Source organism: Lygodium microphyllum, chromosome 26, assembly GCF_053477565.2.
Source record: "Lygodium microphyllum isolate KBCC chromosome 26, Lygodium_microphyllum_v1.1.10, whole genome shotgun sequence".
Lineage (NCBI taxonomy): Eukaryota > Viridiplantae > Streptophyta > Polypodiopsida > Schizaeales > Lygodiaceae > Lygodium > Lygodium microphyllum.
The window spans coordinates 105,047,350-105,061,878 of NC_141160.1; the positions used below are offsets into that span (position 1 = coordinate 105,047,350).

The 14,529-nt window shown below is 41.2% G+C and overlaps 1 protein-coding gene across 3 annotated transcripts in view; it reads left to right on the forward strand.

Annotated features, from left to right (window-relative positions):
• Positions 1 to 14,529, forward strand: part of LOC148013632 (Peptidase family M48 family protein) — a 116,614-nt gene that overhangs the window by 86,632 nt on the left and 15,453 nt on the right. For all 3 annotated transcript variants that reach the window (XM_087667483.1, XM_087667482.1, XM_087667484.1), the window contains exon 8: positions 357 to 490. In XM_087667483.1, the coding sequence (XP_087523609.1) occupies positions 357 to 490 (134 nt within the window). The remainder of the gene's footprint in view (positions 1 to 356; positions 491 to 14,529) is intronic.

Here is a 14,529-nt window from a genome sequence, read left to right on the forward strand (position 1 = left end):
CAATCCTCTATGTTTTACTGCTACACTGGTTCCTTGTCTATTCAGATACTAACAGATCTACATGCCAAATATTTAATTTTTATTGAACTTTGTGAACCATGAGTTGCTCTGCTTGAGATCCATCTGCATGTGGATATTGCACATTGAATATGAGATAGACAAATATAGAGCACCTTAATGTATTCGAGAAATTCTCTCATAGTCCTACTGGGTCCAGCAAATATCTAGGTCTGGATGCTGTTAATGCTATGAATTTAAGACAACTGGAAATGACTGAACTTCTTAGAACCAATTCACTAGAAATTATAGTCTGAACCATTTGTGTAAATTTCTCAAGGTTCAGAATTCTGTGCTAGGTGGTGGTATCTGTGCTTATGAAGCTATCAGGTGGCAGCCCATCACTAGCAGATCAACTCAATGTGGATGCATTTCTTAAGCAAGCTCACTCTTATGACAAGGCATCATCAAGCCCCTTAGGGTGGTACCTCAGGTATAAAACTGCTCGAGGGAAGGCATTTGTTTCTGTTGATCGTTTCACTGTTCAAGCCAAAAGGATAGGGAAGGTTGATTGCAAGTGATACATGAAATGATAGTCATTAATGTATTTAGTACTTTAGTACTGTAAAATTGTAAGTGCAGTTATCATGTTGTGAAATTACTTGTGCTCCCAAACAATAATTGAACATGCAATGAAATATCTTGGTATCTGGATCTTTTGAATCTCATGTCTAAAAACATACATACTTTGGACGTTGAGAATGTCCACACACAGCGCAGATCATAGGGGCCATGCTGCCCATGAAATCCTTGCTATCCATGCAGCCCGTGGTGGCCATACATGCCTTGCTGTCCATACAACCCTTATGGTGCATTAAGCCCATGTTGTCCATTATAACCATGCTGTCCATGACTGCTAAGCTGGCCATTTGTACCATATTGTCCTTGATAGGGTGATTCATATGGGGTGCATAGGGCTTCTACAATATAAAGTGAAGCAAGGCAGGCAGCAGGGTGTTATGAGCACTTGTGTGAAGCTGCTAACCAGCTCCTGCTCAGGCTACAAATTCTAGCCACTAATCTGCAGGCTGAAGCAGTGGCTCAAGTGACTCTCTGAAGCTAGAACATTTTATTCTACAAGTAGCAGTCTGGTTTCCAATTCATTTACCATAATAGGGCTCAATTCCATGGATTGGTGCATTAATGGTGGCATTCTAGGAGAGTTTCATGTGAGGTTAGGAATGTACTGCTTGACAGAGACCTTGGGAGCATAGTGTGAGATGGATTTTCATTTGATCAGGGCCATAGTTATTGGTAGATGACGACAGATTTGCAGCACAGCTATTATCAACATTTGTCATGGATATTGATTGTAAGAGTTTTTTTTGAGTTGTTGTCCATGATGCATGTATATATTGATGTCTTCTTCTATAATTAAAGCTAATATTGTCATGACTCATGGATGGTGGACCATGATGCATGTATATCTCGATGCTATGTTGAATCTCCATTTGCATTCGATAGGATCATGAATTATTGATAAATTACATTATAGGAGTCATACTCCATATATATAAAGTCTCGTGATAGTTTTCTTCCATCTTGAATGAAACCCGTTTCTAATGTCTTAGGACTCGTATGAAACCTATGAAACTAGTTTCATACCTCCTATTTCAGAAACCCTTGGCAACTATGGCCAGCTTCAATCTTTGTCACTTGTGCATGTCCAGCTTGTTAGGCTAGAAAAATACAAAGGAAAAACTTTATCTATGTCAACATGCTGGAGCTCCCTCACCCGGTCAACCATAGGTTTGCACTGGCCTTAAAGTGATAGCTCTTTAGGATCTCCCTCATATTAGTTATTATTCATCGCCACGTGTGAACACATTATGGAATGTAAAAGCGTGTTTAAGTGTGAACACCCTTTACACCACTTAGCATTAAATAAGGGTCAAAGGTGTAGGTGCATACCTCAACCTATATATTCCGGCCCTATCCCTTGTATCTTAGTTAGTATTGTCAATCCATTTATTTCAGTTTGTGTATGTGCAAGAGTTTTTTCTCCTTATCACTCTCTCTCTTCTCTCACCTCCATGGAGTTCCATCCGCCATAGTGTGCTGGTCCATCTTTGTGAGTTTCATAATTAATGATGGCATTAGAGCAATTGATCTTATCTGTCTCTATGCAGTAAAGAAGCAACCTGTGTACACATTGAAGAGGACAAGAATAAGGAGAGGGTCTGCAGTTCACGACTGTTGCACAAGAAGAAGAAGCTATCTGCCCAACAGTGCTCGTCCTCTTGTGTGCATTGCACTTCTCTCATCTGCCACCCCCCTCAGGACTGCTGTGTCACTTGTGCAATACTGCACCTACTCGTCAATGATCAGATGTACCTTTGACTGCATCAAACAGGCTGCCCCTATTGACCTGTTCTAATTGATCGTTGCTTGCGCTATCTTGGTGCCTTTCAAGACGTGTCTCCTACTCATTGACCTGATGCATGCCATGTATTTCATCTCTTGCCATGTCACATCCTGTCAATTGCTGCCCGCCAAACCATCTATCATCTTCACTTATTGCCTTCAGCCCATTCATCATAGTAAGATAAAGTTTCTTTTATTAAAAACTTAATTTATTAAGGTTTTAGACTTAAATCAAGGAGCAGTTCACATGCAATTTGGAGAATTTCAACTCAAAGCAAAATTTCTCCAATATTCTTCGTGAAACATTGGGGCTTTTCATGTCTGAGCAAGTCATCAAATTTGAGCTTCTATCAACATGTTGAAGGACACTTGGATGCTCACCTTCAACGTTGTTGAAAAATGGCATGCCAAGCATCTAGTCCTTGGCGACACCATCACAAGTGATCAACATTGATTGCATCATTGTCAATCTCGACATGGAGAGGGTATTTTAATATTGTTAAAATATGTTTTTGAAAAATATATTAATTTAACATTTTAAAAATATAGATAATATAAAAAAAGTGGTTGGAATTAGACATTGCCCATGCTCATGCATGTGCTAAGACCTTTCCATCACATAAGTATTATAAATTTGTGTGGGGCCCTTTGCTCAAAAGGACATCTTAGGATGAACACCCCAGGAGCAGTTCCACACCGCACTGGGAGTACCTCTAGATTGTATCTAGTCCAGATATCATTTTGTACCTACTCAATTTAGTTCAACATAGCATAAATGTTAGCTTCACTGGGACTTTTGAAATCTCCCAGACATTTGTATGCAACATTTTGGTCTCATAGGCCAACTCGACCTGTTGTAGACATTAATATAACTTTCTTTCTTTCTTTCTCTCTCTCTCTCTCTCTCTCTCTCTCTCTCTCTCTCTTACTACACACACACACACACACACATACAAAAATAAAGTCTCTTTGTCCGCTCACCCTACACTTTGCTTCGTTGTATGATATATTACATATACACTCTCATTTGTCTTCTAGTAGCACATTGCGCATGTTGTGCATGAGGTTTTACCTTGTTACCCTCATGCATTCATCCTATCAACTCAAGTGACGTATAATTCAAAGTAACCAAGTTTTTGTTTTTTTTCATAAACACATTGTACCGTACCTTATAAAATCATAAGGTACCAATTCGTACTGTATTTTATCATATCGTACCTTTCGTACCTAACAACCCTGATTTTAATCCAAAATGAGTGGTGTTTCTCTTTATTGATTTTCCTTCTAATTCACAAAGGAGTTATATTTCAGGGGAAATTGTAACCACTTTATGCATGAACTCTAAGTTAATCCGAAAGCTATATTGGCATATTCGGCCCTTGGCCATGTGCTCGGTGCCTATGAGCCATTCTGGCCTTTGAGTAGCCATTGAAACATGCGCACGCACCTTTAAACCATGTCTTACTTTGGGTCCCAGGTCTTCTCAATAGACCATGTCATAACCATCTTGATGTGGCACTTCTTCACGTTGATGTATCTCCTCTCTTGAAGCATTGCCTCTTTGAGGTAAGGACTTTTTTTTTTCCCCGTTTGTTTCATATCACGGGTTTGGTCACCCATGACATGAAGGTGTTTATTAGTTATTATTCATCCCTGCTTGTGAACACACATTATTGTGTGGAAAAGTGCATATTAAGGTATGAATACCTTTTACACCATTGAGCATTTAATGAGGGTCAAAGGTTTAGATAGATACCTCAATGTACATGTTCAAGCCCTATCACTTGCACTTGTATCTCATCTATCATTATCCATCTATCTTTTAGTTTGTGTACATGCAAGAGTTCACTCTGTGTGTGTGTGTGTTTGTGTGTGTGGAAATATTTGGGATCTAGAGCATTGACTTGCTTCTAGCCCATTGGCTCCAACACAATAGATTATATAGTAGGCTCCATCAAGAGGATGGAATTAGTTAATTCCTTCACCATCTTTCCCCCCCCCTCCCCCCCCCGATTTGATCTGAGCAGACCATAGCTACATATCCCTCACCCTATCCTTCTCACCACACCCACATATTCCAGCACAATAGACTATGTATTAGGCTCCATTGAGACAATGGAGCCTATCCTTCTCACCACACCCACATATTCCAGCACAGTAGACTATGTATTAGGCACCATGGAGATGATGGAACCAGTTAAATCCTTCACTATCCCCCCTATTCGATTGTAGCAAACCATACCTACCTATCCTTCACCCTATCCTCCTGACCACATCCACATTTCCCAGCTAATGCGCATATCCCGCCCGCCATTTTCTATTTCAGACATAGCTAGTGGAGATATATAGCCATTATATATATGAGGGTCTCACATAGTTTTAGCATAATGCCCCCCTAGGTACACTCACCTCCCAACTCACCTACATCCTCCACTCAGCTGCTCTCCAAAGCTTTCGGCACTCCACACATACTAGTAGATCCGCCCTATCAAGCGCCATGCCATCAAAACAAATGGTACGATGATGAGTGCAAAGAGTTATACATGCATTTTTGGATTCAGACTGGATTAGGAACCATTACAAACAGAAGCCCGTAGGCAAATGATGAACTTAAGTTGTCGTAAACAATGAGCATATGAGGAGGCACAATATTGAGATCTATAACGTTGATTCATAAGCAGAGATGTAGCCATAGCAGGGCACAAATTGCGAGAACCACGCCGCCCCACACCCATCAATGACCCAAAGACATGGCATTCCTATGCAGAGGGACTATATGATATACCACACCGGCCACTAGTTCTCCACCCACCAGAGCCTTGCCCTACCACGTCCACCTTCTTCGCATATGATATAGTGAGGAGAGCGATTGAGCCCCTCTAGCATGGCTGATCGATGGATCATAGCATACAAGGTAAGCACTTCATTTATACAAAGGACATTTTGGCTCTCCTCCTTGCCTTTATATTCAATAGGGCTCTAGCAAAGGGCTTCTGAGAGAAGTGGACCATGCATATCATCGTGCCCATCCACAATTCTGTAGACCCCTTAGATCGAGGTAACTACAGAACCATCATGGTGGGCCACACATTGGCAAAGATATATGGATCATTGCTAGAGGCAAAACTTGGTCCATATGCTGAGAGAGGAAGATTGCGAGCAGTAGGGCAGGCGGGTTTCTAACAGGGATTAATTTGTTTGAACTTGTTTGTCAAAGGATTGCTTACTTTGTATTTGTGTTTGTGCCGTAAATTACGCAAAGGAACCCTGTTCTCTAAAAGGCCTAATTTAGGAAGTTGATTTTAAATGTCACACATAAATGTGATAAAACCTAATTAGATAACTACAGAACGCCTATTAAGGGGAGCACGTGGGCGGAACCCCCGACGGGTCTGTCCCACGACAAGGTGGTCCTAGAGAATTGGGAGGCTTCTCACAAGGTTTTACCAACATCCGACCCTTAGCAATTGTCAGGTTAGAACCTCGATTCATGCAGTTTTAGGGGACCTGAATGGGACTATGCCCTACAGGTAGAGAGGTCGAGCAGCGCATCCCTCTCGTTTTCCATTCTCTTTGAACCAAGTGCGGTATGGGCCTACTTCAGCTTAGGTATCTCTACATAAAGTAGGATGAACTAATGTTCTAAAATTTTTCTAATTATGGCAAAAAATTATTGTTTTTATCACTAAAATGCTTATATCTCTTAATGGGTTTATCTCCAAAAGGTAAAACTTCATCCCTAGGTTCATTTTATTGGGTTTCAATTTTTTATCCATTAATACTACCCATAATTCTTAATCCCTTAATTATGACCTAAAAATACAAATTTTAACGTATTTTGCATTATTTCTTATCATTTTAATACATCCAATACAAGCATTCAAATTTTTTAAATCCATTTGAAACTCACAAATCATAAATTCAATGCATTCAATGACAAATCATTCAAACTATGCATTTTTCATTCAATCTTTAATAAAACTTGACATACTTGATTAATGAGAGAAAAAAAGATCTTCAGCCATATTCGATGATGCTAATACTTGCTCCTCATCTTCCTTCATGCTCAACAATCTTCAAATCTCTTAATCTTCCACATTTTTCTCTAATATCCTCTAATTTTTCTTAATATTGCTTAAAAATCTCTCTCCCTACATCCAAGAATGCTCTTCAAGAATGGAATGATGAGGAAAGAGATCAGAAGAGGGATTGTCTGCAACATATAATGCTGAAATTGAGGCCAAATGTTGTAGCATATTGATCAATATCCTCATAAATGCTGTCAGGAGACCTTGGCCACTAGGAACCTAGATTTCAGGTCGATCCTAGTGGATTCGGCCGCGAACGTTTCGTTGCGAGGTGGACTCGGGAACACCCCGGAACATTACATGGGAGTCCCGGGCAACAACGCTTAGATTCGTTTCTTGATGGACTGCTAAAACATGTCTGGACAGTCGATAGGCAGACATGCTACAGCTGGTACCCGGCGCTTAGATTTATTTCTCGATAGACTGCTAAAATGTGATTGGACAGTCAATAGACAAGCGTGTTACAGCTGGTAGCGCCACTGCTTGGTACTCCCATGGAATGTTCCGGGGTTTGTCACCTAGGGTTTCACGAGTCTGCCTTGCAACAGAACGTTCGCAGTTAAACCCACTAGAATCGACCTAAAATCTGGGTTCCTAGTAGTCAAGGTCTCTTGACAGCATTCTAGCGTCGGATCGTGGACAACCTACTTTATGCAGAGATATCCAAGCTGAAGTAGACCCATGCCGTACTTGGTTCAAGGAGAATGAAAAACGAGAGGGATGCGTTGCTCATCATCTCTATCTATAGGGCATAGTCTCATTCCGATCCCCTAAAATTGCATGAATCGGGGTTCTAACCTGACAATTGCTAAGGGTCGGACGTTGGTAAAACCTTGTGAGAATCCTCCCAGTTCTCTAGGACCACCCTATTGTAGAACAGACCCGTTGGGGGTTCCACTCCCCTCAATAGGCGTTCTTTAGTTATCTAATTAGGTCCTATCACATTTATGTGTGACATTTAAAATCAGCTTCCTTAATTAGGCCTTTTAGGAAACAGGGTTCATTCGCGTAATTTACGGCACAAACACAAATACAGAGCAAGCAATCCTTTGACAAACAAGTTCAAACAAATTCCTTAACTTATATTCACGTTAATCTTTGCATACAAGAGAAATTATGTATTCCTTCTGCCCTGCACAAGTAACTGGTTCAAATCATATGGCACCAAAATTTCCATCCTTTATCTAAAATAGGATCTTCCAACACGAGAGATGTTGGACCCATAGCCGTCTTAAACTCCGTTCCGGACTCGCAAGGGGTGTCCAGAGCTCCACCTAACCCTAAACGGCCTAGGAGTGAGACACAACTTCTGTGGTTGGCTTTTTTACCACTCAACCTTCGGTCCGTAAATCGAGCAATGCCCTCTCGGGTTGAAGCATGGTGTGATCTTGGAGATGATCCACCCGTGCAAAATATCATTTCCTTAATTAATCCAATTAAAAATTAAGCACAATCAAGGCATTCAGACCTAATATCATCTCTCAGAAAACATTCATTTATTCCCATGGCAACTTGTCATCACAAACCCCTGCCATGCATTTACCATCAATCACAAGCACTTGGAATAATCATCCAAATCACAATCCAACAATTAGTTTAATGCAAAAGCATTTAGGACATTGTTTGATCAATCCAACAAAACCAATTGTATTTTTCCAAACAATGTAAGAATAGATACGATAACATTTCCATCCCGCATTCGCTCTCCCCCTTGGGATCCAAGAGCAATTCTATGTAAATTTTGCTTAACACTCCCTTCAGCTAAGGCATATGTTAAGGGTTCAAACACTGTACTCGACGTAAGTTCTATAGGTCACTTACATCAAAGGATAACCCAATCTTGAATTGGATTGATGAAAGTTGTAGCTATTCAACGGACCTCACGACATCTTAGTTTTAATCTTTATGATTAATTTCTTGTAATTGCTCTATCAACAAACAAGCTAGGCGCAACTAACTTCCTTTGATACATACACTTTGCAAACTCCATCTTTCGAATGATTGCGATGAATTTATCCTTTTCAACAATCCCTTCTTGTGCGGCATAGTATGGGTCTAATACATCTTATGCGTGAATCAAAGCAAGCATCCATCAATTTGGAAATACATTACTTACGACGGATACCACAATTGGATGGGTAGTAACGTCCTCGCTCAAGACTTTTATTGCGAGATTGCCATCCACGCGTGACAATTTCCGCTTGGGGACCATTCTCAATCTTCGTCTCCCTTAGATGCAAATCGCATAAGACTTCCGTGATTGTACTCGATTAGCAGGGGTCAATTTGGGGAGAGAATTAAGCTGCTGTGGAAGATAATTTCGTGGAAAAGATAAGTACGTGTGGCCACCCTAAGGAGGGGAAGAGAAGGAGATCCTTCAAAGAGACTCTCTCTCTCTCTCTCTCTCTCTCTCTCTCTCTCTCTCTCTCCCCCCCTTCTTTGTCTCCCTTCTCACCTCTCTTCTTCTTCTGCTTCTCTCTCTTCTCACCTCTCTTTTTTCTTCTTCTTTTTTTTCGTAAAAGGTTTTTCTTCTTCTTCTTCTTCTTCTCTCTCTCTCTCTCTCTCTCTCTCTCGGCACAGCAAGGGGAAAGGAAGAGGCTGTATCTTCTCTCCTCTTTACAATGGATTTTGGGGGGGGGGGGGGGGGGGTGTTTTATATAGGGGAAGGGTGGGTATTATTAGGGGGGTATGGTGGTGTCTCCACCACCTGTTTTTGCATGGCAGCAGGGGAGGTTTGTAGGCACGTGGCCTCCCTCCTCGATTCATCATCGTCCTCTCCTTCATCGTGATCGTCTTCTTCCTCCACTTCTTCTTCAACTTCTTCGTTCACTTCAACAACTTCTTCCTCGTGGTCTTCTCCGTCATCTCTCCTGTCTCCCTCGTCATGTTCATATGCTTCCTTTGTCATCCTTCCCATCGTCGCCTCCTTCTGCCACGTTGTCCTCCTCTCTCCCCCCTGCCACCTGTTTGGCGACAGCAAGGGGGAGATTAAAAATTTTTCGATTTTTATAATTTTTTTATAAAAAGGTGGGGGGGGGGGGGGGGCGGGGAGGGGAGGGGGGAATCCTATGCGAGACGGGATGGGGTATTACAATAGGTCGAGGAGTGACTTATAAGATATAGGATTAACATGGACCATCTCCCCCCTTCCACTATGATCCTAATACCCCTTTCATATGCCTCTCCCACACAGAGAGAAACTTGGTCATGCGATAGGATCTCTACCAATTGTACATACAGCATACATGCTATCACCTAGGCAGCCCCTCCCCTCAAAGATATCTTACTATAGAGACCACTTTATGTGGACTACTGTGGATGGCTTCATTGAGAGACCTAGATACCTAGATATATACATGCCACATGAGAGGCAGGAAGCCATTGGCCAGCTTAGAGTATCCTCTCACTGGCTCAAGATCGAGACCGGGAGAGGAGCCCATATCCCTAGAGGTCAACGGATCTACAGATTATACCATGAGGAGGTAGAGAGTGAGGAGCACTACGTCTATAGATGCAGAGCCAATAGCATAGTTCGAGATAGATACCCCACAATATTTGGAGAAGGCTTAGACTAGTTATGGAGTCCCCATACTAGCACCACCTGGGCCAATTCCTAGTTGAGATTCAAAGGCTCGTGTAAGAGATTGCTTATCAAAGAGTTTCACAATCTCATCCAACTTCACTAAAAAAATTTCTTAGTTTACTTACATAAGAAACGAGATGCATTTTACTTGTGGTAGAAAGTTGGATAGGTCTAGTACCAAGTAAAAAAGACTTTACTACTTCTTGATCTAATTTTCAAATTAAACTTTCAGCAGTTTCATAGTAGGTGATAGCAGCCCAATGTCCTTCTGGTGCAAATGACAATATATAGGGTGGGGCAGCAATTTTTCAGCATGGATATCTAAGCAAGGCAGTGTAGTTTTTCAGCATTTCTAGCAATGGAAACTCTGAAATTTCTCCCTACAGCATTCTCTCTCATCCCCTAGCCATCTCTCAAGTTATCTCAGTATTTTTCAGCAGTTTTAGCCATAAGAGGAAGAGATTTAAGTCAATCTTTGCTGTAAATCCTAATTTACAACAGAAATTAGGGTTGTGACAGCCAACCTACATCAAATTTGGGGCTGAATTTGTCTTTCAAGGAGCAGGATAAAGGCCAATCCCCGAGCAGGATAGCTAATAAATTAGTTGAAGTCCAAATTTGGCACCAAGAATCACCTAGTAGCTATCAGAGATAACTTATCACAACTTTTGCCTTTGATACCCATTGCATCCTTGGGGTCCTTTGCCTATTATCATGAAATAATTGCAATGTGCATTACATGTGCTAAACAACCTTGCACATTTGATTAATAATTTAATCAAATGTTATGCACAAGATTAAAGCACAGAGAGAGAGAGAGAGGCTTGAGAGAAAGAGGATATGAGAGGTTAGAGAGAGAGAGAGAGAGAGAGAAGAGAGAAAAAAGAATGAAAGAAAATAAACAAAGAGATGAAAAAAAAAAGTTATAGCCTTGGGAGAGAGTGGCCAAAAAGTGCCAATTTTTTCGTACTAAATCATACGAATACTTACGCTACGGTATTATAGAAATCAATCTTGCTACTATGGGGACAACCCTACCTAGGTCCACCAAGTCAAGCAATTTGATGGAAACCCAACAATGGAACCATGAAACTAGCCTTCCCTCTCGGAAAGATTGGTGAAGACTTGATTATGCACACTCAGACTTCAGTTTTCTCCTTTGTTTCCAATGCTACCATCATCATCAACTTGGTCTCGTATCCTCATTGGCAATGTGGTTTGCGTGTGTATCGATTGATCAATCCTCTTCTTGTATTCAGTATTCTTTTCTTGTTTAGTGTTGATTTCTTTTCTTTTTTTCTTGCAGAGTCTCTCTCTCTCTCTCTCTCTCTCTCTCTCTCTCTCTCTCTCTCTCTCTCTTTTCGTAAACAAGAGTATATTAATGTATGGAGATATTTACATCAGGCCTTCAGACCAACCAAACAAGATGGAAACAACTAAAATGAAGCCAACATGCTATCAGAACAACCTACTACATGAGTAGCACTAATTAATCACACAAAAAGGAGAGTTGGAGTAGAGCAAACAATAGCCCAGCCAACGAGCAGCAATATTAGGAAGAACCAGATCGGCCAACATCATAGAAGAGATTTGCCATAGCACTAAACCACGAACACAAGCCACATGCCTATGGATGTCCGATGCTGAATCAAAAATAAAGGCATTCTGAGTATGCTAAATATGCCACAAGGCTGTCCATCTAAGGAAATGAAAAAGGCAGGAATAATCTGAATGCAAAGAAGACATAGAGGACATATTTCCCATAATCCACGAACAAGCTAGTATGGGGTGTTGAGTCACCGAGGACCACACTCCGAAAATAAAACTCCAAATCTGTCAAGCAACAGGGCAAGAGACAAAGAGGTGAAGCAATGTCTCATCACATGTAGTGCAGAATACACGACGACCAACAGAGATCTTTCGGGCATGGAGCACATCTCCCGTTGAAAGACCCCCAATAAGTAGCCTCCACATGAACACTTTACCCTAATACAAAACCTTAGACTTCCAAAGCTAGATGAATCTTTTCCGCCACTTCTTTTTGCTATCTCGAAGATGCCATAATTTATTAACTTTCCCAGTGACCCATCTCTTGGCTTCCACCATTTGATGATATATCTAATTAGGTGACATTTTCTCAAAATCATCAGGAAGCACAAACATCCAGTCACGCCATGGATACAATGGTTGTAACGCAGGCAAAGGAGAGAACCTTTTAAGATTGTCTTGTATAGAGGACCAAATGTCATTATATCCGTGAAGCACCCTAAAGTGCTGACAAATACACCTAAAAGAATAAAGACGGGGCTTTCCAAGAATAACACCGTCAAGGACTATTTGCAACCCCAACCGAGCCATCCGATTAAACTTGTCTCACTGCAAATCTTTATGCGGCCAATCCAACAATCTTGAGGAAGCCAGTACTTCTCCTTGCAATGAGTTCTTCTCCTTACGAATGTCAGGAGGGCGCCAAATTACAGAACATAGCAACTTCTGCCAGGATGCAATCAAATGAGAAAGGAGAAAGGATTGGGAGACCTTAATAGGCCTCGTGGAATTAAGCACATGCCACCAGGAAGCATGAATAACCGTGCTACCATGAGAGATGCCTGTCTTTTCTATGAAAAATTTAGCAACATCTGACCAAGGATGACTTTGTATATATAGAGCCTGCAAAAGGGATAGCTTCAAAGCAGCCATATGCAAATTAACATCCAACAAAGCTGCACCCCCCATCCTTTTAAGAGTGGTCACATATTGCCACGAAATCCATACGTGACCCAAACGATTGTATTTATTTTTCCACAACACAAATCTGATAGGCTGAACCAATTCCAAAAGAGACTTCTTAGTCCAAGGAAGCAATGGCAAAAAAAATAAAATGATATTGATCATAATGCATTGAACAACTTTTAGTCTGGCATGTAGAGGACAGCTTTGAGATTTCCAGTACATGTGTCATGAACCTGTCATGAATCCGAGAGGCGGAGGCCATCCAATCCAACAAGGCACAAGGAGCTACCTCCACACCAATAGGATATCCCAAGTGTTTGGTTATATTGCCCCTTGGGATCACAATTCCATTCCAACCCAAGGCTTGCAGATCATTCTCTATACAAGAGAGAAGGGTAGATTTCTGAGTATTAATATGTAGACCCGATGCCAAAGCAAAAAGATTCCACACCACCATTGCCTGATTAACATTAGTGTGATCAGCCTTGAAGAACATAAAAGAATCATCTACCAAAGATTGACCCACAAGCTGGGCACCGTAGGGAAGAGATAAGCCAACTATCTCGCTTGAGCTGCCAACTTATCCAATAATGAGAGCATCTAGTGAGTTACCAAGGCAAACAGCAAAGGGCTGAGAGGACAGCCTTGCCGAAGAGACCGAGATAAGGCAATTTCCTCCGTAATCCCTCTATTAAGTGCAATACGAGCCACAGCACCCTAACTAATGGTATCAACCAGAGAAATCATACTAGGACCGAATCCCATTATAGATATTAATTGCCGCAAAAATGACCAATTAACATGATCAAATGCCTTCTCAATATCCAGCTGAAGCATAACAACCTGTCGGCTCGAAGCTTTGGCATAGTCAATACCTGGTTGAACATTCTAAATGTTGTGCATTATATTCTGACCTTTAATGAAACCATATTGACATGGATGAACTAGGTGCAGAAATACTTTCTGCAATTTGCTGGCAATGATTTTGGAGAAGATTTTATATATAAGACCCCATAACAGAAATGGGTCTCCATTGTTTCAAAGAGGTTGAAAAGGGAACCTTTGGCAACAACCTAATGACAACAATCTTCCAATTTGAAGGCATCATACCAGAATTCCACACTTGCTAATAGCTTCACATGGCCCGAAAAGAGCTCATTAGGAAGCCCATCCCAGCTAGGACTTTTCCTTCGAGGCAAGTGGGACAGCACTTCTTCCACTTTATCTTTTGAAATATCAGCCTCCATTAAGTTCACCCATTCCGGCTTGACATGATTGCTAACCCAACAAGGATCTATAAAAGTCTACACTCATCTAAATGATGGAGGTAAGATCAGTCACCATAACACCTTGCCCATCCGTTAAGCGCACAATATTTTCCCAAGCATATTTACGATGCAGACGAGCAAAGAATTGATGAGATTGACAATTATTATCGTGTAAAGCTTCGGCTTTGGCTAGCAATTTGTATTTTGCATATTCCTCTTCCTGAAGAGATTAAACCCTGCCTTTCAACCATTCAATGCATGTGAGCAAGTCATCATTAGAATCCCCTGACAGACACAAAGACAAGGAATGGGTCAATAAAGATTAAGCATGTTGAATACCATATTGTCGGGATAATGCTCGCGCATTATCCCTAAAAACAGCCCATGCTTCCATTCCTCTAGATAGGACCCTCAAGCTAAAAGAAGTTATCAGTTG